Source organism: Sciurus vulgaris (genome assembly GCF_902686455.1).
Source record: "Sciurus vulgaris genome assembly, chromosome: 8".
NCBI lineage: Eukaryota > Metazoa > Chordata > Mammalia > Rodentia > Sciuridae > Sciurus > Sciurus vulgaris.
The window spans coordinates 75,976,005-76,002,153 of NC_136468.1; the positions used below are offsets into that span (position 1 = coordinate 75,976,005).

The 26,149-nt window shown below is 34.0% G+C and overlaps 1 protein-coding gene across 8 annotated transcripts in view; it reads right to left on the minus strand.

Annotated features, from left to right (window-relative positions):
• Positions 1-4,141: 4,141 nt before the first annotated feature.
• ETV1 (ETS variant transcription factor 1) overlaps positions 4,142-26,149 on the minus strand; it is an 89,922-nt gene continuing 67,914 nt past the window's right edge. For 7 of the 8 annotated variants that reach the window (XM_079150271.1, XM_079150270.1, XM_079150274.1 and 4 more), the window contains 5 exons: positions 22,230-22,298; positions 20,429-20,497; positions 17,084-17,253; positions 12,081-12,182; positions 4,142-6,966 (listed from right to left, as the gene is read on the minus strand). In XM_079150271.1, the coding sequence (XP_079006397.1) occupies positions 6,745-6,966; positions 12,081-12,182; positions 17,084-17,253; positions 20,429-20,497; positions 22,230-22,298 (632 nt within the window). In that variant the 3' untranslated portion in view covers positions 4,142-6,744. The remainder of the gene's footprint in view (positions 6,967-12,080; positions 12,183-17,083; positions 17,254-20,428; positions 20,498-22,229; positions 22,299-26,149) is intronic. The other variant, XM_079150272.1, reaches the window with a different exon arrangement.

The window sequence follows — 26,149 nt, forward strand, 5'->3', positions numbered from 1 at the left end:
ACCTTAATCTATGTTATTAAGTACCATATTTTAAGGAACAGGTTTTGAAAGGAATCTTAAAGACACTTGGAAAGTTAGAAAAATATTCAATTTCTATGTTAATTTAGGGCTCAGGCTAAACAATATGGTGAAGAGGTGGTAGGGAGAGGTTCCATTTATCTTGTTAGCTTAATTTCACGTTAATTAAATATTAGCATGAATACAGCATATGTTTCAGTTTGAGGATTTTCTCTTTAAAAATGTTGTCTGAAATTATCAGTCTTAAAGAGTTTAAGCAGTCTATAGCTTCAATATGTTCATGTCTGTATGATATGTTAATCAAATATGTCAATTCAAACTAAAGAAGCATGAGTACAAAATATGTTTCTTCAGTGACTTGTTTTAAGGGACTTTTTGTATTTATTAACATAAATTTAAAAAGCTGAGTTGTTTTGAAATATCTGATAAGTTAATTATTTGGATGTACTTTTTTTTTCTGCCACAATTATTGGGCTATGTAGAAATAGTGTTTATACATAGTGCTGATCTTTTTTTTTCTTAGGAAAGCTATCAATCTACAGTATAAAATCAAAGCCAACCTATTATTAGGTGAGCCACAATTAAATTATTAAAAACACAAAGTTGTATTTTTTATATTTCTGATCCTAATGTATAGCTAAGTATCTCCTGTAGTATTTTAAATAATGTTTTAAGAATAAAAAGAAACTAAACATTTTGGGACGAGGTGATGATGACTGCACAATACTGTGCATGAAAATAATGTCACTGAATTGTATACTTAATGATTAAAGTAGCAAATGTTATGTTAAGTATATTTTACCACATTTTAAAAAAAGAATGAGAATTTTTAAAAAATTAACAATATTTTTAAGAGTAAAAAAAATTTCTGTGGTTAATTAAAAATATAATATTTTGTATTTTAAGAAGTAATGTCACATGCATTATTTTACTTTTTAATTTCCACCAAATCTGCTAGTTAAATTCCATAGGACAAATATATTTAGTAGCAACTGGAACTTTACGATTTATATGTAATAGCCCCCTTTGCAGAAATATGACATTAAAAAACTAATATGCATTTATATGATAATTTCTATTATTTTAGTTCTATTTTCTACTTTAAAAGTCAGTTTTTGCTTCTTTTGAGTCATATGACTTTGAATGATCTATGCATCATAAGTTTTCTGAGAATTCTTGTTTTCAGAAGTCATGCTTAATAAATAATGCAAATCATGGAGGCAGTGTGTTTGATTTTCTGAAAAATATATCTGTTTTTGTAGGGAATTATTAAGCTGCTTCCTTCTCTAATGGGAAAAAAAAGTGGTACTTTAATCATTTTCTCTAAATGCTTAAGAAATTTAATAAATTTTATATACTCATGACTCCTTTATTCTGTTATTTAAATAAATAGTGCTTGATTTCCTTTTTAAGTTTTTCCACAAAGAATATTCAAAAACGGATAAAAAAGGTTTTTTTAAATAACACTGTGCTTCAGCAAAATGTAAGTCATAATAGACATTTTAATTATTGGAAGATACATCGTGAAGTATCTGGGTATGAGTTATGAATTTCCCTTTGATCCCTTGGTATCTTAACATAAATGACATTTCATTTTTGTCATTAGCTTCAGCTTCTCATTGGACAAAGCCAGGAAGGATGGAAGCAGTCACAAAAGTCATGTTTCCATGGTGTTTGGCCTAAGGGACTCACTGAAATGATTTAGATAATTCTCTTCCTAAAAGCTCTTCCTGATAAATTTATTGAAGGGATTCAATGAAAGAATATTTAAAGAAACTGGAACACAGAAGTTGAAAAACAAATTTATCAAATGTCCTACTATCTAGGTAATCCAGAAAGTGAATGCAAAAAAGAAATAATAGTAGTGCAAAGATATCACTCAAATGATATGGTTATAAATTATTGAAATGATCTAACATGATTAGAAGGCAGTTTAAACTTTATGTGACATTTGCCAGTTTTAGATGTGCCACTATTCAGAGTGATCAAGACAGTTCCATATTTTCCTTTTCTGGGCTTTTATTTTAGATTTAAATTTTGAGCATGTTTAACTTGCTGTAATTACATGGATTTCATAGCATATTTTCTCAAACTGTTAATATAATTTTAATACAACCAAGTGAATTAAAAATTTTTTCCCATAGAAACATAAATATAATTTTAGAATGGGACTAAATAAGAATATTGGAGTCTATGTATATGCAAAAAGAAAACTTACCTTACATATGATTTTATGTCTTAACTATTGTATATACACTTTTAATTGAACATTCTAAAATCATCAGTATTTCTATAAAGCCATTCACTAGACTAATCAAATTTTCTTCTTAAACTATACTTTTCCATAAACTTTAAATATGTCTTTTCAAAAGAAAATCAAGTCCTAAAATTACGAGTTGAGTTCTCAATAAATTAGCTCAGTTCTCCAACGTCCCCAGGAAGCAGCCAGGTAGCCCCTCACATCCTCCTATGGGGCCCCCTGGTCAAATTCTTATGTTTTGTCCAACACAAATACCTTTCTGAAACTTGGCTTATATGCAGTTCTTATCACAATTACACAATATGTACATTTGTCTTCTTTAAATTTCGTCCTAACATTATTTTTACTCCAGTTGTATGGTTTTTAATAACACTAATTTCCCCTATCTCATAACAAACTGGAATGGGAAAATAGCTTACTTGTTTCTTTTTTTTTAATTTTAACGCTTTTATTTTAAGATTGCAAGTAATAAAAATTCAAATGAACTTCTTTCTCGGTAATGTTTTGTCGCTATCAGCTCTGAACTGCATTGCGTGATAGACAGAGTGGCTTACTTTGAAACTCCCATGATCTGTCCAAATGCTATATAACATCAGGCAATAAATTTCTTTCCTTGTTGTATAGGCAAGTTGGCTCAGTTTTACAATTGTTCCTTTAATTAACAAGAGACATAGTCTATGTATGGTTCTTACCACATAAGAAGTACTTATTTGCAAATGTTAAGGTCATAGAGTAACTACTCATAATTACAGTAAAAGAAATTTATTTTTAAAATATAATCTGGCTTGTAAAAGATAAACTGTGCTATTACTGTTGTTATCATATCTTCCGTTTTTTTCTCATTTCACAATGTTTACCTGGGGCGAAGGGGGAAACTGAATAATCTAATACATTGAAATGATTACCAGATGGACTAATGGAATAGTGAAATTTAATATGGCAAGTTTTCAAAACTATGCAGAATAAGGGTCAGAGTATCTCAGTGGTAAATAAAAACATTTTATAGTATTGTCTAAACTTAGATTCCTCAATAAAACGTTTTTGTCCATGAGTAAATCAGTTAGCATTTTTGCTACATGGGGTCTTCATCTATGTTAGGCTGGATAACAGCTTTCCTTGCCCCCCCCCCCCACATACATACATGCTAATCCCGAAACTTGTGAATAATTTATCTGGCAAAAGGAACTTGGCACATGTGCATAAGGATCTTGAGATGGGGAGATTAACTTGGGTTATCTGGTAAGGTCTAAGTGTAATCACAGGGATCCTTAAGATTTCAGAAGGAGATTTGACTATAGGAGAAGGGGACATGACTAGTGAAATAGATATTGAAGTGATGTAGGTAGGAGCCAAGGGATACTGGAAGCCTCCAGAAGCAGAAGCAGCAAGGATCTGCCTCCAAAAGGAGCTAGTCCTACAGTCATCTTGGTTTAAGAACTGGCCCTAAGACACCTTGGTTTTAGCTCCATAGGCTAATGTTGGACTTCTGACTTCCAAACTAGAACAGTCTTGTCTTCAATTACTAAAGTTATCAAAATTTATCCAATATCTACAGAAAATTGGACCTCGAAGATTTTTCTGTGATTTGTGAAAAATGTTCTGCTTTGTCTGCTTTGTGCATTTTTTTCATTTTGAAGTATTTTTAAATTGTTATAAATTGAGAAAAAGCATTTTTCATTAGTTATTTGAGATATGACATTGTCTTTGTAGTTAATCCGTTGGATATTAGCATGTCATCAACAAGAGGCAGTGAATACTAGGGGAGATATTTCATTTAGTTTCTCCTACCAAGTTGAAAGAAGACATTATTTCAAATTTCTATATTTGAAGAGCCAATTCAATTAGAAATTCAAAACACGAGAATCTTGCAGAAATCAGCTGCCAGATTTATTAATCTACCTGAAAATTAAAAAACATAAAAATACAACCAAACAAAAAGTAGAATAAAAACAGAAATTAAAATATAAAAACCAAAAAAAATTTGATACATTTCCAAAAAGAGTTTATAATGCAATATTTTGAACCCTCTGTATTGGAAATATGTTTGATGTTGGCCAATTACTTATTCAGTTCAGTGAGCACTACCATAAACAGCAATATGTAATCTGTCCTTAAATGTTATATAATTAATACCATTTCTTTCTTTGATCCCTTAAGATAACTCATGGCCTAATTCTTCCTCACTGACTGACTAGACCTAGAATATAAAAAGAAAAAAAAGAAAAAAAAAAAAAAAAGGAAGAGAAAAAAATCCTCAATATGATTTTCATTTAGAACATATTTTAATGACCCACTTTTTCTCTTCAGGTTTTCTCTTCAGGTTCACCAAATATCTTATATAACACAGTTTTCTTTCCAATAAAATTTTTGAATATTTTTAAATCTGTTTTTATTCTAAGTGCTGTAAATGGTCACAAGAGCATAGTGGGGTTTAAAACAAAAACAAAAAACAACAACAAAAAAAAACCTTCATATTTTTAAGGCATACTTATTAGCCCATAAAGGGCCAAATGATAGATGACGAGTATAAAGAACGATTGTTGAGATCACAGGTTACATACATATGTTGAATTAGAATATTTTTGTAGGAATTAATGTGAGTAGTATTGATTTTGGCATGTGGGTTCCCCAATAACTGTTTAGAGAAATAGCTGTGATCTGTGCAGTGTTGGAAAATGGGTTGCAAGAGACTATCTTTAAGCAGTCTTTCCTATGTTCATCATGAAATGCTTTCATTGACCTAGTTTGACTTCATGTATAGGATTTTCTTTTTTTTGACATCTTGTTATAGACTCTAAAAAAGCTGCTTCTACGATATTAATGGATTGAACAAAATTCATGTCACTTGCTTGATTCTTAACAAGCTATTCAGTGATACCATTTACTTATGGTTCTTTCAGAGTGAATGGAACGAGTCCTGCCTTCGATTATTTTCTCCAAATGTGAAACAAAATACAAAACAAAATCTTTGAAACTTCAAATCTTTAAATCTTCTCTCAAACAATCCAGTCACATTTACAGGAGTGTCCAAAACGAGATGATAGATAATATCAGTGCCAGCACTACGTCATACAGCAAACTTCCTCAAATTCTTTGACAGTTTGTAATTTTCCATTTCACCAAAAGTTACAAAAGTTTCCACAGTTCCCCTTAGCAAGCTGAAGCTTACTCTTCATTTGTCAATGTGCATAAAAGCTGCTCAGAGCATAGCATGGCATAAGCTATTTTTTAAGCAATAAATGGTTTGAGTCATCTATTTTGTCCTGAAATGCTATCTGTAGTTAACGCATTGCTTATAAATGGTCATAGTAAATTCAGCATGAAAGAGAATATTACAGAAAAGACAGCAGCAGAAGCATTAGCATTATCTAATATTTATATATGTTATCAACATAACACAGCAGTAAAACGTTTAAATGCATATCAACGGGTACCATGTCTAAAAATTACTATAGTACCTATTTAGTGTAGTGGATATTTTTCTTAAAGAGTGCTTGCTGTAACTAGAACAGCATAATATGTGATTTAGTACAGTTAATTCTTATTGATTAAATAATGTATTTATGTACTGGAGGAAGTGGAAGGAGACAGATATTTTTTGCTTCATTGTGATCCCAGATATAACATTTAAATGAAGATTCCAAAGGACCATGACATGTCACTATTTAACTGAAATAGGCTTCAAAATATTTAAAAGACAGTATGATTTGTAACTAAAGAGCAAGGTGGCACCAGATAATGTGTAATGCTACTGGCCTATGGCTCAGATTGGAGCCAGAGTCCAAAACCGTGCCCCTCATTTACAGTCATGGTGATTACTCAGCTTCAGAGAGAACTGCCCACTTGTGTGGTTATCCTCTACAAGTCATATATATAAAGCAAACAAAACAAAACAAAACAAAAGGCAAATGCAATCACTAAATACCTTTTTACAAGTGGTGCAAAAACAGTCATTCCTAACAATTAAACTGCCATTTACAGTAGGGTTTTTTTTGTACACCTGCAGAGTCTCAGAAATGATGGGGGGAAATGCTCAAGGCAAATAGTCTCCAAGTGGATATTTACACAATGTGAAATTAACTGTACCATAGGTATCGAGAGAAAATGAACATTATCTTATGTTATTATGAAATCAACAGACACGATATAGCTTCATACTTAAAACCTGTAGGACCCCATCCCAAGCCTAAGTAAAAAGTAATCCCCAAATCCCTCTGCCCATTCTCCCATTACCTTCCTGTTACACAGAATAAATGTTTAGATTGCTCCCACCCACCCTCAAATAAAGTGCGCAGTCCATGGCAGACCATAGAATAATGCAACAGGAAAAGCCCCTTTTTGTATTATTATTTAAAAATAAAATACAAACAACAAAAATAAAACAAAGACCAAAGAGAATTCAGTGATTCTCTGTATCTCGCAGAAAGAGAGAAAGCACAAGGATGCCCTCTCAACTGTCACTCATGTTAGTACACGTAGCCTTCGTTGTAGGGGTGGGGGTTGCAGCAGCCCCCTTCAGGCATGTAGGCCATGCTCTCATCAAAGTGAGACAGAGGCACTGTATCCTCCTCATTGATGTGCCGCTCCATGTCTGTCTTCAGCAGTGGGCGCTGATTATCTGGAAAGGCCATGGAGAAAAGGGCTTCTGGATCGCACACAAACTTGTAGACATATCTCTCTCCAGCCACCTGAGGATAACATGGGGAGAAAAGCCCATCCTCACCATCCCCAGATGGGGAGGGAAAAGGAAGGGGGTAAAAAGCATGGTTTACTATGAGAAAGGATGTATGAACAAAAGACAAAAGCAACCAATACACGGTAGCTACACGTACAAAATGAAAAATAGAAATTCTTAGTTTTTAGAATAAATTATGATTCAATCAAATAAAATACAAAATGATAATTTGAGTAATAGTTAATTCCTTTCAGATATAGCTACAAAATTCAGCAGTTTTCCTGTTTTAATATAAAGGTGAAGCTACATTGTTATTTTTTAAAAGCAATGACTTCATGCAAGCATTTCACATTGGAAAATTTTTGTCTATTTTGAAGGTAGTATTTAAATTCATAAACATCTGTATCTTTAAGGTATGGTGTCTCCCTGTCAATATTACATTTCGAAAACAAAAGAAAAGCTAAGCATTGGAAGTTTAAAAGAAAAATGTGTTTTATTACTAATATTTCTTCTCCCCCTCTCCCCGGCTTTGCACTGTGTATTCTCCTCTAAAAAAGCAAAGATACATAGCCTTATTTAAATGAAAGATGATTCAAGAGGACAGCATTATCTTGGGTACATCACATTTTAAAAAATGAAGAGAAGATACATTAGATGGAACTTAAGGATGTGTGTAAAGTGTCAAATTGAAGCAAGAGGTGTGAAAAAGTGAAAGGAATCTAAAGTACACAATGCATACAGAGGAAATGAGAAAAAGAAATGTGACATCTGCCTGAAATAAAAGAGACATACTGTAATGTGTAGGGAATGACATACCTCAAACTTAAATTTTGAAGACTAATGCTTCTATAGAAAATTATAAACAATCAAATGAGACAAATATGGCCCCCATTAAAAAACAGTGCTGACCTGTTCAAGACCCAGGGCAGGGAGGCACTGATGCAGTTCTTTCTATTCACTTTGGTTGTGTGTGTATGTGTAGGCAGTTCCTAATTTCAGAAAGCTGAAAATTTTTCAATGTCTTTGTGTTCCCATGTGTTGAAAAGACATTGCTAACTGATTTGTGATTTGGGGGAACAGTAAGCTCATGGTTTCTCGACTATATGTATCAGTTTTTGGGGAAAAGAACAACTGCCAGACTTGTTTCTCTGAACTCAGTTTCAAAACATTTCTCTTTTTTTTTGCCCTGAATTTAAGTAAGAGGAACCATTTTATCAAATTCAAATAATCTGAATATTCCTGAGTTTGAAAGAGCCAGTATTTAGTAGTGTTTATGAATATGGACATGTTTCTTAAATTCCCTCCTCTGTTCTCTGCCTTGTAAAATAGAGACAGGAATGGCTCCTTGGAAAGCCTATTGTGGGGCTGAGAGGAAAGTCTCTTGCAAGTACACTGCCAACAGAAAAGCCTCACATAGTTATTTACTTTCCTGCTTTATACAAAGAAAATTAAGTTCTTAAAGGTGAATTGGCAAAATGATCATGAAAATAAAAGTAGAAAATATCAGAAGCAACCTGAGATATTAAATCTGAGTTCCTCCCCCTCACTTGTACAAAGCATTTTCAGGAAAAAAAAAAACAAAAAACAAAAAAACACAAAAACAAACAAACAAACAAAAAACAGTATATGGGCTGCATACCTCTGAGTGTTTTATAACCATCATTATTTTGTTTGGGGCTTCAGAGAAGGAGACATTTGCTTTAGGTATATTTGTTTTTTTTGTCCCACATGTTGATATTGGTTATACTTAGAAGTGATGTGGTAAATGAAAAATGTTTCACCATGGGGAATTTAAATGGATAACATGCAATCAAGACCATAAAATCTCTTAAGAACTGTCTTTACTCACTGCTTCCTCCTGCTTCTTTTCTTTTCTTTCTTTGTTTCTTTCTTTTTTTTTTTTTTTTTTTAATAAACATTTTTAGGTCTACAACTGTATCTATTGAACTATGTGAATGCTGCTGAGTTTAGAACGAGAGCTGACATCCAAACAAAGAAAGTGATGTTTCCATTATTAGTAATACAATCACAATGTGAAAAACGCTGTACATTAGGAGTCCTCAAATCACAACATTAAGATATGGAAAAAAAGGGATTTTGTGGACAGATGGATCATAAACAAACAAGGAGATATCTTTGTAAGCTATACTTTCAAAGGTTAAATATTGAGTTATGTTTTAGCTCCTGAAATTTCAAAAGTAATTCAGGGTTATTGGTTACTGAATTAGAAATGACAGATCAAGCAACAAATAAACAAACAAAAACCCCAAAGGCTGCATGATTATATCATCCAGAACATAACCACTGTTTAAAATGTTGATATATATTTTTGTAGGCATTTCTAAATGTTGAAATAGGGTATACATGTTGTCTATAAGGTACAATAAGCATTACTACACCATTTCTCCTGTCATAATTACTGAAAATAATTATGTTTTTAATTTTTTTATGTTTAGACCATTGGTTATTTTTATTTTACTTTCTAGTCTTGTGTGTGTGTGTGTGTGTGTGTGTGTGTGTGTGTACTCTACTTAATGCCCATATGTAGTTTTGTCAATGAATAAATATGGTCATGTAAATATTTCCCCTACATGCTGAAACATGTAATCTTACATCATTTTTTAAATAAAAAGGATAGTACAGTTTTCCTCTGAATGACTATACTAAAATTAACTTAACCATCACAATGGTGCATAAGTGAAGTTAAAAAGGGGGAGGGCAGAGCATTCTAGAAAGAATGTGAGTGATGCACTGGTGGAGTACACATGTCCAGGAATGGTCAGGAGAATGGCTGCACAGGCATGAGGAGGAAGCATGAGTTCTACTATTAAATTTGCAATGGTCCCTATTGCAATGGACCCATAAATACGATGGATTTTTTCATGTTGACTACTGAGGATCCTGGCATTCGTTAATGTCATATAGAAACACTGCAAAATGTCTGTCTTAGCATTTTGCTTTTCTACATTAACTGATAAATTAATGGTAAATAGTTTTCTTTGGCAGTTACAGACTAGCAGGGTCAAATAATGAGAAGCAATGACGTTTTTACCTATATAATTCAGGATCTATATCATTATGTGATAGCATTATGTGATAGCATTATTAAAATAAGAGGACATGAACTAAGACAATAAATAAATGGGAAGCAGTAGTGGTCCTATAAGCAATAAGTTCATATTTGAGGATATTTTAGATGGGGCACAAGGTCCTGTAGATCTCTGTCAACATTACAATCTCCAGTGTTCCCCAATGGTCTTTGGTCCCAAGCATGGTGCTACTGGAGGTGGTGGCAACTTTAAGAGGTGGAGCCCAGTGAAAGTTCCTTAGACCCCTAGGAACCTGCTTCAAAGGGATAGTGGGACCCTAGTCTCTTCTCTTCTCTTTTGCTTCCTGGTCAAGAGGTGAGCAGGTTTCCTCTACCATGATGTGCTGCCTTGCCACAGACCCAAAGCAACAGTACTAACTGATCATAGATTGAAGCCTCCAAAACTGTGAGCCAAAATAAAACTTTTGGTTTATAGGGTGAATTACCTCTGGTACTTGTCATAGGCACAGAAAGCTAACACAACTACTGGGTCTAAAACCTGCAGTATAAATATGGATCTTATGAATTTCAGCTGAAAATGTTCGTAATGGTCTAGACAAACAAGCCACATATGCCTTGGCTTATACTGACTTCAGGATGTACGCTATGCTAGGATTTACTATTTTTCAGAGTCTTTTATTATGCCAAGAGCCATGCAAAATATCAAGTACTGTTCATTTAATAATCACAGCAACTTGAATGATGTTAAGAATGTCACCACTTAGAAGGATCTGTTCAAGAAGGTGACCCTAGCAATGAAGCTGGCATTGAAACTTAAATTGTGTCTGTAACTATCCTTCCCTGCTAGGCAGTGCTGCCCAGAAACATATGAGCACCTACTGTGACAGACTGGTACTGTGCCTTGCGTGAAAAAGAGGAGAGTGGAAACGAAGAATAGGATGTATATGAAAGGATATGGCTACAAACTGAGAAGGGTGGATGAGAAATGATGACAAACTGCTCAATAGGGAACAATTGAAAACCTAATTCAACTTTAATCTTGTAAGGATCTTAGACGTTCTAACTTCTGAGCTGGCAAATTCCAGAGCACCAATTCCCCATGTTCTAGAAAACTCAATAGTCCTACTGCCCTCTATTAAGTTTCATGCAGCAGCTGGTCCAGTTTTTCTTGGCTTAGCTATGATGCCATAAAAATATGCCACGATCTATAACATGTAACTATGTTTGTCTCCCAAATAAAGAATAAATTGTAAAACTGTACTGTCCACAATGAATAAATCATAAACAAGGTAATTAGATTTGAATACACATAGAAGGCAGAAGGACATCATAAGTAATATCTGAATGTTTAATCTTTATTCATTGCTTCTTTAAATTTTATAGTGATTCACTTATTTTATCTCTACTATTTTTTTAAGTTACTTTCAAGTATTAAAGGGAGCTCATTTGGGATAAAATAACATACACTGAACTTTGTTCTACCAACCAAAGAAGATCAAGTGCTTATTTTGAATAAGTAGTCTAGCATAATAAGCTATTAGGTGACAACGCCAGGCAAGATATCAGCCAAGAAAAAAAAAAAAAAAAGTTTTTTTCCTAATGAGTACAAGAAATCTCTGAATGCTTAAGAATCAGAACATTGAAAAACAAAAAAGGCAGAAAGAAAAGTAAAGAATTCAATTAGCCTAAGAATCTTTATTTGCATTGGAATTTATAAAAAACATTTCAAAAACACACAATTGTGGAGAAAACAGCAGAATAGCAAATTCTTCTGGACATGCACAGATGCAGCATCAATACTGACACAACTTTTTTGTTTTTTGTTTTTTACCCTGTGCATCAAAGTGGAAACTTCCAGAAAGCCTACTACTTTATATAAAATATTATTACACATTTGTCTATAATGTCCATGAATTTATAAATACAAAGACTTGGAATACCAAAACCAAGAGCTAAGCATTTGTTAGAATGAGTGAAAACCTTGCTTCAGCAATGCAATGATATGTGGCTTTTAAAGTATGACATGCAGATTAATGTGCAACATTTCAATGAATTTTAATGCTGTATTAGCTGCTCACCTTTTGCATGATTCCCTTCTCATAATAATAGCGAAGTGAGCGGCTAAGTTTATCATAGTTCATAGCTGGCCTGTTTTTCTGAATACCCCAACGCCGGGCCACCTGCCACCAGAACAAAATTACATGAGAGTGTTAAGGATTAGCAAAGGTTCACAAAAAGTAGGTAACTGAATACTTCTAACCCCACCAAAACTTGTTCAAATCAAAGACACAAGTAAAGTAGCAAAAGCTATCGTGATCTGAATTTCCTGTGCCCTGGTTTGCTTTTTAAACCAGGCGTGCAGTGATCACTCTGAAACATCACAATAGAATTCTTTGTCACTATTGTTTTGGATACAAAATTAAATGGAAATAAGGGAATGTGTTTACAACAGGAATGAACAGACTGCAATTCACCAAAATGAGGCAAGTTTTCCATTCTGAGATACACTATTTTTTTCTTTCTTAGTTTTTCAAACCAAACTATAGATTAAGAGCTGCTTAATGATCTCTTTGTAAAGGTGTTTTACTGAAATTATGATAAACCAAAGGGAAAGAAATATCCTGCTTAATACTGTGTAAAAGAATAAACAAGTGGGCAGTGTATATAGCAGAAGGAATAGTATACAAATTAATAAACTGAATTACAAATAATTTTTATTGCCTGAAGCAGCATCATAATAAAACTGCATCCAACACCAAACAGGAGAATCAAGCATTCATTGATAGCTGGATGCTAAAAATAAGAAGGAAGTGGAAAAGGTCATTATGCATGAGTTCACGAACAAAAATCTCTAAAGCAGAGTGTTCACTTTGTTATTTGGTAAAAATTCTAAGAGTTTTTGAACATGTGACTTTGGCAGAGTAAAGTATCTGACTAAAACATAATCCTTCAATAGAGCTTTAAAAACACACCTACTTCCTCAACGTACACATCTCCCTCCCTCACCACCAGGCTGGGCGAGCTGAGACCTTATACAGAGTACTGTGTAGCCTGCCTCCACTGCCCCAGGTAAACTTTTCTCATTCATTTCCACTTTTATTAGTCTGAGCAAAAACTGCAGCTTCCATGCAAACCTCAGCAACCCCAAGAGAGCATTATCTAACAGGGTTAGTGCATTCCTTCATTTCCATGAAATTTCAAGTTGTTGCTAGGTCACATATATTCAAATAGCTTTTCTAAGAGATCATTCTGTCTCTCTCCACTTCACTAGCAACAACCTTTTTCCAGGGTTTGTTTTTCTTTTCTTTTAAAAATACCTATCCTTCCTATTTTTCTCCCTCACTGATTTGAATGTTCTGAATGAAGATGTACTTTAGCCACATGAATCAGTATACTTTTTCAGGGTAGAGAGAGATGATATCACAGGGACAAGATTACATACCCAAGCTGACAATCACAGTGGCAGATACATCTTAGTTTTCCAGAAATAAACTTTATTTAAATGTTAAGGTTTTGAGCAATACTGAAATGGTGTGGGGAGAAGTGGTGATAAGTAATGAAAGCATTTTCTAAATAAAATATCTTTTAAAAACTTAACAATGAACACCAGTGAATGTTTAATAGACATGGCAGCTGAACAGAATGCACACCTTGAGGGGATATGAAAATAAATGCTTATCCCTTTAAACTAAAGAACAATTTCTGAACACTTATTCATTTATAAATGATTCTTTTCTAAAACCTCACCAGGATTCACCCAGAAAATAAAATTTCACAACAAACTTTAAGATGACATTGTAGAGCTCTCTGGCAAGATAAACATGATTTTCTAAATACCACAAAAGACTATTCGTCTTACAGAGTTTGATTCTTAAGCCAGGTAATTATCAGCACTGTGGGTACTAGTCCACATTTTAGAAAACAATACAATGTATTCTTAGACTTGTTTTAGTGACATCTTTACAAAGCTGAGAGCAATGATTCATAAACATAGGCCTACAGATGCCGACAAGAAAGGAGCTTAAAATTAACAGGGAACAGAGAAAATTCCTAAGACAGGCAGACCACCCACCAACTAAGGAAGTCCACTCAGTCTCTACATATGACCAGCCACTGCCACTGTATCCAGCACCACCTGGAGCTAAGGCATAATTTTCAACATGGAGAGGGAAAGTGGCCACAACACTTCCAGGGACTTCCTTATAAAACTCATTCAAATAGAAACTTAGGGTATTAGTGGGGAGAACAAAACATGGTAGTGGCATTCACCCTTATTGTTCCATGAATTAAACAGAATAGTAATAGAACAAGTATTAGTCAACTGTTTTTAAAAGACCTGCTTGAATATGTAACGGCAAACCTGGAAATCACAATTGGGTCCCAGTTCTTAGACATCCTGGTCCTCAACAACCTTGAATATTATCCAAAGACACTGATAATGACACTGAGTCCTATAGATGCCTTACTAATTATTATAACACTTTTTCCTGGAACAATTACCTAGGATTGCTGATTAACTTGAAAATAATATCATATTATCCCAAATATCTCAAAAAGAGATATTAAAGACTATGTGTTTGTTAAAGTTATCCAAACACACTGACCAGATAATCAGCACAGGTCTAGATGAAATACGAAAGAAATAGAAGCCACGAGTCATTCCAATAATGGTTTTGGAGACACCTTTCCTGAGTTGTGCAGACATGCAGAGAGAGCTGCCATGTAAGGGTAGAGGGGAACCATGGGTCACACAGGCTAAAAAAGTTTCAGAAACCTGTTACAAAGAAGAAATTTCAACAAGACTTCACAGTCATTGCCTGATGGAAGCAATTCTAACAGTGAGCAATGCAGCAATCAGAAATAGAATACTTCATTTTGAACAAAAGCCTTAGGAAATATTCAGTACTTATTGCCCAATTCCTATTGAGATAGTTACCATTTGGAAATGGTCTACTGGCTCTGAATTACCTAGTTCTTTTTTTAACTTCATGAGTCTGCTACAGAAAAGTTGTTCAAATGTCGGTTTATAGTACATAACAGATGTAACTATATTTCTTCTCTGTGTTTAAAAAAAATCACAGAACCTCAGAATTTGATGGAACTTAATGGTCATCTGGTCAAATCTTCTACTATTCAAACTCAAATATCAGAAAAGTCAATAGTTGTTGTATAAAGAACTTAATCACTTGCAGAATGTTTATGCTTTTGAGTGTATCAAGAATTACCGACATAATTCAGTAATGTTCCTTATCTTAACAAATATGTGACAAAAATAAAAAGCCCTATTTTTGCTCAGTTTATTTTAATCACAGGTGGAGGGAAATAACTGTTTAACTACTACAAATCCCTGTTGGATGGCTCAGTTGCAGCATGAATCAAGTCTTACAGCAATTATTAGCATCTTCCATGAAGTGAAGAGTACAAAGTCCTATCATGTTAAAGGGCTTTCAAATTACTTTGTTAAGCATTTCTAGTCTCAATTTGTTCGTACTTCACATTTTTGTGGTTCTTTCACTTACATCATTTAAGTACATCTACAGAACAGCTAATTTCCTTTGACAGCCAAATTGAGCTTTACACACATTACAAAATTTAAACACCCAAACAGCCCACACTAAAAAGGGACATTTTCATTTCTGCTATTGAGGTGTGGGGTGGGGGGGAAGGGAGATACTTACAAATTGAATCTCTAGTGTAACTAGTGTTTTGATGTAAATTGTAGGATACAATTGTACTAATGAGCTCCTCTTATTTCCTACTTTTAAAAATATTCTTGCAATAAATCATCTCTTGTTAAGTTATGTAACTTTGTCTTCTGAACATCAAAAGAGGGCATATTATTTGATTATGCTCAAAATATCAGTTAATGAACACAGAACATTTAAGATGTATGGACCCAGCAGCCAGGTTGTGAATATACAGTGTCTATGAAACAAATCACTTTGAGTTCTAAAAATTTTTAACTCTTACTGAATTTTTCAACTTGCTGAGGTGTTTAGATTCAGTAGCCAATATAATCAGTCACAGGCATGTCAGCCAAAAATCTTCCATGGTTTTCTTGGCTGATATTAACTAAAGTCAATTTGTAAAATAACACAGAAAATATTTTTAATGAGACAAAAATTTCATTGAATAGTCATCTTTCCACGGAGGTCCAAAATATTATTGATGGATTATGCTATGATAACCACGGTAGCCTTGTATCTAAACCTAGTCCTGGGGGAATAAAATTTTAACTTGAGGAATTCTTCATGGAATTACTCCCTTTGTAACTCTTTACGGAAATACTTGATTTGTACGTGCATTGTGGGGTGAGGAGGCAGGGCTGAGGGACAGTTGAACACTTGGCTGAAAGTGTGTTCCATATATGTGTATTATCTCTATCCAGAGTGTCTCATCTTAATAATCCCTTATATACTGTGGCAATATTTTAAACTTTATCCCTACCTTCCAATGGAGTCCACACAGTCCAGATGACTTGAAACAGATGACACTAATATTCAAAAGGAAACAATACCTCTATCAAGTCTGTGTCTTAAGTCCGTGAATTTTCCACTGTGGCCCTTGCATGTCTTCATCCCCCACAGCTGTTCTTCCCCCACCTCCTCTTACTCATGACTTTGGTCCTTAACTGTTCCTCTCCAAACCTCTTGACAAAATCCAGACTGTCCAAATAATGACTGCTAATTCAAAAGAACAATTCCTCCATCTCCAAAATTAGTTGAGCCTCAGCAGACATCTCCTCTCCTTCCTAAGGACCATAAAACCTCCTGCATCCTTCCCCAAATTAAATGCTCTTTTAGAGATTTCTCCAGTCTTGCCTTCCAGAATAAAGAACTATGCTAATTATGTTCTTTTTTATTTTCTTCAACTTTCTGTAGGATAGTATTCAAATGGAAAGACCATGCAATAAATTAGTAGTTTTAAGAGTTGACATTATTCTTTTTTGTCCCACTTTCTAATTCAAAAAGAAGCCAGAGTTTTAAAAGTACATGTTTAGCATATTAATCAAATGTAAATGTATCAGCTCCTTTACATTATAGCATATCTTATTTTCCTAAATAAAATTTTCTGAACCAACCTCTTCAGGTTCAATTAGCTTAAATTCCATGCCTCTACCAGTCCAGGCAATGAAATGAGAATTTGAAGGGTCATCCAGAAGAGCTACCAAAAACTGCCAGAGCTGAAGTGATCCTCGCCGTTGGTACGTGGGTCCTTCCCGATACATTCCTGGCTCTTGTTTGATATCCCCTAAATCAAAAAAATTTAAGTGTTTATCATTAGCATCAATAATATGCTATTTATATAAACTTTTTATTAAATAAATGAAGAAAATGTCTAAACATAGTTATGAAATATGTTACCATTATATAGAGATTTAAAATAGTTAAGTGGCTGACTAAACCAGCAAACTGTACTAAACTTACAGAGAATCATATGTAATATATTCAAGATTAACATAAATAGTTACATAAAAAAATCCATGGATGTCTTTGCTTACAAAAGTTTTGTATGACTTTTTTTTTTTTTTTTTGATTGATTTCTTTAAAAACCATGGTATCGGGGATTGGGATGAATTTCAGGGTAGAGAGCTTGCCTAGCATGTGTGCAGTCCTGGGTTCATTCCCCAGCACTATAAGCAAAAATAAAACAACAACAATAATAATTACCATAGTACCTAATCATACTTATTCACTTTTATTGTTAATGTTATTACTTACTTCTCTAAGCAGCATTGAGGAGGGAGTAATCAATTTTAAGCTCAGGGCATTTTATTTGTACAAATTAAATTGTGCAAACTATAATTTGCAAATACCTTATTGACCTTCACATGACAAACTACTGAAAATTTTAATGCATATATTTCAAAGCAAATGTAATCATAAACTCTTCAGTTAAGTAATGTGCACTTTATATAAATTAGAAAAATCTCCTGAGTAATTCAGAGCATACTAGATTATCATCATACCATCTTTCTTCCACACCTTCATATACCTTCATACAGGAGCTATCACTTTCTCACCTGGCAACAAATAAAAATTCTCTCTCATTTTTGTTAATCTCGTTTGTGTTTCATTCATTCGAATTTACCAATTTAAAAATATGTGCATAAGCCACTTCTGTAGAAAAAAATTATTTTTAAGCAAGAAAAATTTTTTATGTTATATTTATTTGGCATTCAGATATGGTATAAAAAGATCTAGTAAATAACAATAAAGGTGTTAGCACTATAATGCTTCTGCTATAAATCTGGCCAGTTATCTTGGTTTAGCAAAAGAAAACAGTGCCATAACCACTGATTGATTATTTACTCCTATCTCCAGTCAATTGTCTCAAAATATGTGGAATTGGTCACATTGGGGACTGAGTGTGTAAGGGTCAAATGAGTATATCATTGTTAATGCATGAAGTTTTCTTCTCCACTAAAGAAACATTCAGATAGAATACATTCAAGTGGATCTATTGACACTAGCGTGAATTTTAAAACAGACCAAATAACAAGCTTTCTAAAATTTTTCTTTGGTCAGTAGAAAGAAATAAACCTCTTAAAAGAATTGCAAAAAAGAACACTTTACAAAGTGAAACCAAAATACAAACTTACTCAGTTCCCTAGTTGCTAAAAATCATTATGTTGTTTTGTTCTTAACTAGATAATACAGGAATGTATCTTCATATTGGTTTCAAAGACAGTTTTATTTATCTTAGTTTTTTCCTTCTGAGATTTATAAATTTTTTCATGGGGGTAACTAAACAACTATGCAGATAGAGTGAAACACTGTTAAATTTTTATAGTTCCTATAGCACTTCTGCCTATAAATGTGACTGACTGCTCTGACCATGTACAGTAAAAAAATAATCCCTTGTTTTTCTTTCTTCTTGTTCTCCATTACATGGCACATACTATCTTTCAAAAATGTTTTCTTAGTATAAAACTGAAGAGTGTTTAAAAGGAATAAAGAGTATTTAAAGGAAATAAATAATCAAGACAGCCAGTTCCCTAAACATCAGTGTAACTTTGGCCTGCAAAATTATAACATAATCTTGTCCATAGCTTTCAGATATTTTTCTTCCTCACATCTTCTTACTAATTTTAACATTATTTAAACTATGAAGCTCACCATAAACAATAGAAACTGACAAAGGTCATTCCTACAAGTAAAGGTTTTAAGCTTTGCCTGAAGAGAAAGGCTGGCTATATTTTAAGAATTGTGATGTTCTCCTAATGGAGCTAAATAACCAGTTCACACATATGAAATGAAGCTTAAAGTATCTATAATAGTGTTTGTTTCTGTGTTCCATAATGCATCTTTTCATGAACAATAAAAGTGAGGAGTACTTGCATTAAGTCCTCAGTGCCAAAAAAGTGACCCCCATTAGGATTTCAATTCTGTGACTTTTCAATAAATCTAGCAATTTTAAAGGAGGCAAAGGAAGCATACTTTCCCAAGGCTTAACGTCCCTTCTCAACAGTATAAAAGTATGAAGAGCAAAAGCTTGGGAACATAGTCTTCAAGTAACTAATTAGAATTGAAAAGCAATCTGAGCATGTACTTTGCTGTTTAAATAATGACAATTAAAAACTCTGAGAGCTCCCAAGTCATTACAGCCATGATCCCCAAAGTTTGTGCAATCAGCTAATCAGAGGGCCCCTGCTCATTTCCTGTTTAACAATCAAAGCAGGAAATATGGAGACCACTCTGAAGAACCACTAAATGAATTAACTGTTCACTATTTACCCAAGCTTCCTCATAAATGCCGACTTTTGCCTCCCTTTTCAAGAAAAGAAGATTCTATCTAAACTGACACTCTCATAATATGAGACCTTTCCTTTGCAACAGCAAGTGATATTTAAAAAGATGCTTTCCTAACTCCCTTTTAAACAATTACAAAGCAAAGCTACATTAGTAATGTGCATCTTCCTTGGGGGAAAAAAAAAAGGAGCTAACAATCACTAACTAAATGGGCAGTTATGTTGTTTCTGTGTTCCATAATGCATCTTTTCATGAACAATAAAAGAGAGGAGGGCTTGCATTAAGTCCTCAGTGCATACACAGTAGCATGCTTTCTGCCCTGCTTTGTTAATTACAGGATCAGCTTTCAATAAATCTCAAATAACAAGCTGGATGTGCTCAGCAGGGCAGTGGAAAGACCCCTCTTCATCTACACATACACAAAGCTCAGCAAGCATGATGCTCTTTGGCTATCTCTCCAAAAATGGACTCCCTTATAGAAGAAAGAAAAAAGGTTCTTAATGGGTAGAAGAGAGAATTAGTAATAAGTCATGTTTAACTAGAACTGAGTGTATGACAAATGAAGTGCACAGAAATCTTTAAGTAGCAATGTCAACTATTTTCAGAAGAGGGAAAGGTGATCTCTCCACTCCCTCTCACAAAAGTCAAAATTTGAAGCACAGTGAAAAACCTACCATCGAATTTCTCTGGCACAACACAGGTGTCATCATAAAACTGCCTGGGGCCCTTTTCAAACATACACCCTGTGGGGGGAAATGGATACGTTTATTCATAATACAAATTGAGCTAATCAGCACTTTGAAATATAACCATTAACACAAAAATTGTGGTAGAAAATGATCCTATGACTTTTCAGCTCTTTGACCCTGGACAATCTTATTTCGCTTCTTTACCTCAGATTCCACAGCTATAAAACGGAAATAAAGTAATACCATCTATCTACCACCTTACAAGGTTGTTGTGAGGATTAAATGATTTAAGGTATACAAGTTTAGAATGGTGCCTAGCACAGTGACTTATAAGTTAATTGTCACACAAATATTGGCAAACCTAGGATTTATAATGTATCATGTCATTTTTCAGTTTCTTTTTAGTTTCCTTATTCAATGAGAAGAGAGGGAAATCAAAGTGAATTACAGGAATTTACTTTACATTATTACCCTGTTGTCCTGGAACAGATTTATTTCACACTTTTACTTCCTCATAGAAATATAGGTAGGTTATCTCATCTTTAATAGCCAAGATAGTTGGGTAAGGACTTATTTTTTCTGTAACATAACTAAGTCCACAGAGAAATTGCAAAATAAATTGCAGCTTTCCATAATCATTTTTCTCTTCCAAATATTCTTGACTGTGGACCTTAATCTAATTGTCATTATCCTTAGTTACCAGGAACAAATTTCAGCTGGGCATGGTGGTGCATGGAGGCGCAGGCCTGTAATCCCAGCAACTGAGGAGACTGAGGCAGGAAGATCACAAGTTCCAGGTCAGTCTCAGCAATTTAGTAAGACTGTGTCTCAAGATTAAAAGTAAAAAGGACTGGAAATGTGGCTCTGTGGTAAAGTGTCCCTGGGTTCAATCCCAGTACACACACACACATACACACAATTAGAAATAAAAAAAGAAGAAAAGAAATTTCATATAGTTTACAGTTTTATTCCTCTGTGGGGTTATGTAATAGTAACATCAGCAATGATAATGACATTTCATTTCTGAAAAACTCTGGGTCTCAAGTATTTTGGATTTACCACTTTATTCTATCCTTTAAACCTCCATTACTATCATCTAAATAAAATAACCAATATTAGATTTAATCTAAAAGAATGCATTGACATTTTACTGAAAAAACTGTTTAGGTCAAGAACATATTTTCAGAAATCCTTCAGTGGGGATAATAGCCAGATGGAATCACTTTTATCTACTACTTTGCAGATGTCAAAGTCTGTTAGAGTAAAGCTTTCCCACCATGGTTACCACAAAATACATCTTTAATAAAAACTCCTCTAGGCCTCTTATGTGAAATCCCATTCTTAACAATTACTTGTCTAACTGTAAAATCCAGGATCTTTAAAACTACTGTGTTTTACTCCAGGAACGGATGCATGACTTAAGTCTGTAAAAGCAAACCTGAATATTACACCAAGATACATTTCAGTAGATTGCAGTAAGGTGGGCTGATCTATAAAGCACACATTCTAGCTCAAAAGAATGTGATTGCTGGCAAAAAAGACAAACATAGAAATCCACTTTTCAGCTGTTTCTATGTACATGATTCATGTTAACAACCAAACATAAGCTATCATGACTGGAAAAATCTTCCTTTTACTTTAAAAAGATAACGTTTTAAAACAATGGTTTAGGGAGCATAAATGAGTTTTCCAAAGCATATAATGGTTCATTAAATGATCCCATATTTGGAATGTCCAATTATTTTTGATGATATTAACACAGAATTTCAAGGATGTAAGGGTTTACCTTCTGTTCTGCTGGGATGAGCCAGGAAGCCTTCTTGCCTCATGTAAATGGAGTGGCAGCTAGGCACTTCTGAAAGAGGAAAAAACACTGGTCAAAGCTGGGTCTGGAGCTGCAAGGACACTGCTGTCAATGGACAGGGTGCAGACAAACAGAAAGTTACAGAAACTAGCACAAGTGCCCATGAGGAGAATGTGTCAACTTGTGGTCAGCATTTCCAATGGGGCACACACACAAAATGGAAGAATGAATGTATCATGGTAAACACTGATTTACTTGAACGGGCTCATGAATTCCAAGATTTACTAAAATCAGTCTTGCTCGAGTTCAGTTCTAACAGCTTCCCCACATGAAGAGGATAATATTCTTCAAATAGTGTCCTGAGTTATGTTTTGAGGACACTTAGGAAATACATTTATGTATCACCTGGCTGCCTGTGTGCAAAGCAAAAATCAACAAATGATTCCCCCAAAGTTTATTTCATGAACACCAGGAAGAAATAATTATGAAAAAAATAAAAGTTAAATGTCTTAAAACTTTTAAGGTGATTGCTATTTTCCCCCCATAGAAAAGGGTGACTAACTTTCATCTTAAGAATATAGATCATGTTAAAAGTCACTAAGAATCTAAAACAGAAATAAGCAACTTCATAGCAAATGTGTATTACCCTGAAAGTGTGAAGCCTTGCCTACATGACCAGGGCATTTCTGAGAAAATAAACTTGATTAATGACTAAGCCTGGGTCATAATGATGGTTCCAAATTTAAAGTGTGTAATAGTTTAGATATGGGAAAAAAGAAATAACTATAGATTAGAGACAAAGGATTAAAATTCAAGTATTTTTCTTATTATTAGTTAAGCTACACAAATTTTCACAAACCATTTTGTATCTACGTTACTTTCTCTTTTTAGGGGGGTGGTATTGGGGATTGAACCCAGGGGCGCTTAACCACTGAGCTACATTCCTAACCCTTATTTTATATTTTATTTAGAGATAGGGTCTTGCTGAATTGCTTAGGGCTTCGATAAGTTGCTGAGGCTGACGTTGAACTCACGATCCTTCCGCCTCAGCCTTCTGATCCTCTGGGGTTACAGGCGTGTGCCACTGTGCCTGGCTTGTGTCTACATTTTTATTAAGCAAAGAATTGGGTACGGTGATTCCTGAAATCAGTTAGTTTCCCCCAAGTTCCTTGATTCTGAATATAGATGTTCACTCACATAAAGAGAGGTAGACCAATGGTGAAGTAGTAATAAGAGTCCCTTTTGAGGCCTTGTACCTAATTTGTGTTTGCAGTTTTATTTTCTTCTTCTTAAACAGGAATTCACCAAATTTTTAAAGGTTTCAGTTCCAACAAACCTGTGTTTAGCAACTATACGTTCTGCAGGAAAGTATAAATGTGATCAGGTCGTTTCTATCATTTGTATCCATTACTAAAATTTTCTTTTAACAACATGTATATAAATACAATTATTAAAATGCATATGAAAAATGCACTACTTAACACAGAAAGTCTTCCTTGTCATCACTTGTGATAAACACATGACCCCTGAAAAATTAATTACAAACGTTTAAAGGAATTGGGACCTAAAGACCCTTATCTATTCCTAACCATCCAGCTATACACCATGTTGTTATAATATATACTGGTTTTCTGACCCCAGAGGAGTTCTTCCTCTGTCTGGAATGTTCCATTTTTGAATTCAATATATTCAAAAAAATTTTGTCTAGTGATGGATGACGTGGGGGAGGTGTCTACTGATGAATGTCAACCATGATGAGGGATTTTGCTCATGAAAAAAAGTTTATGTAATATGGTTTTAGTAAAAAACATCACAATGGCAATTCATATTAACATTTAAATAATGAAGGAATTAATATCTTTCAAGTTGAAGATACTATAAAACTCATTATCAAATATTTTATTATGATATACCTTCTTTATATAAAGTGTTATATAGTGTACAATTCTCACTCTACACAGGCAGTGTTAACCCTGTGTCCTGACATCAGCATGTATAACAGGTTAGTAATATAGTTGATCTTTTGTGTTGATAACTAGTTTAGCAATCCATTTTATCCCAACTTTGTAACCAATAACACTTCAAATTAATTTTTCATGTTATTCTGATATATTACTGGGCATAAGGTCGCTGGCAGCAGTTGGGCTGGAAGGGACAGTGTTAATGGCAGCCATCAGCTCTGCAGCTGCTCCGAGGCAAGCATTTTGTTGTACCAATGTTGACACCCTGCCACAAAATACTTTTACTGAGTGCCTCACACCTGGAAAACGGCTGTAAAAACAGCTGGCTGACTCTGGAGGTGGCTAGAGGAAAACGAATAGGCTAAACTCTATTACAGTAAGTGTGACTAAATGCAGTCTTGAGTTCCCACAGGCGGAGAAAAGAAGGAAGAAAGGAAATGCAACATTACTGAGAAATCCGCTATTCAAAGCTGATGGACACCTTACAGAAGTGTTCTAATATAATACAAAACTAACATAATCCTAGAAAAGTAGACGTTTGACATCAAAGATAAGATGCAAAATTTCACTGTAACACTCATGTATCTATTGAAATAGCTGATTTGTTCTCTATTTATTCTGTAAGATTCTTCAAAAATTCTAACTATTCATCAATGACTTTTAAAATATACTGATCTAAAATTCATAATAAACTGATGACCACATAAAAAGGCTTATATCAGAATCATTATATTTCCAAAGGCTTATTTTATGATCTAAATTCTAAAGAAAAAAAAATGAATAACAATTTAGGGAAAAAAAAATTCATGTATGAGAATATAATTGTGTTTTTGCCAATTCCTACTACTAGCTATTATACCCTAGGGTAAATGAAATTAACATCTAGCTCTTAAAATTGAGACACTTGGCCAGTGTTGTTTAAATCCAGTCTATCCTTAAATCGGTATCCTTTTTATGGTCCAGGGAAGCCTGAAAAAATATGGCTAAGAGGCTTATTCCCATAAAGTAACTAAAGTCATGTTATCCTAAAGTGATATCAGTTAATTTATGACTATCAGAGTGGGTCAGACTCTAATCAAATTGTAGAAACATTTCCAAAGTGATTATTCAATCAAATGACTAACATGGTTAATTAGGAGCCATAAACATTGCTCTGAAGTTCATCAAAGTAATGACTTGCCCAGAAAAATTACTGCTAATTAAATTGCCTGCTGCTTTCATTTCTACCTTATCTAATAAAAAATCCAACTGACGAAGTTTGGCATTATTTTTTAACTTTTGCTAAATGCTCAACTAAGATCCAAACTGGCTAAGTGGCCATTTCAAAGGCAAATGTTTTGTGGTAAGGAACGGAGGCACTGCATATATATTCACTTCTGTTTTTTCATGGAGTAAAACTTCAAAAATTTAACAACAATAATAAGCTGTAGTCTAGCCTATACAAAATGTTAAGATGACAGCATATTTGCATAAGATGACAGCATATTTGCACATCCTATTATGCATTCCTGAATTGTAATTTTTTTTTTTGGGGGGGGGGGGGCGGGTACCGGGATTGAATTCAGTGGAAACTGCTGGGATTACAGGTGTGTGCCACCATGCCTAGTTCCCTGGATTATAATTTTAGGATCACTAGTGTAACACAGTGATTACGAAGAAGCACTTTGTCATCTAACACATCTGATTCCGAAACTCACATCTGACATTTCAGGGTAGTACATGGTATTTTGTTAGTTATTTGACATCATCAATTCCTAATCTCCTCAACTGTAAAATGAGGATATTAATATTGATAGTAGTTCTTCAGAAGACCATGTGGGGTAAATCAGGTGTAACATTTCCCACAGTATCTGTACACAGTAAGAATTTAACATATGGTACTTATTATTAATGACAGAATCTGTTTTATGTGATCCTCACAAGAAGCTACATGGAGTGAAG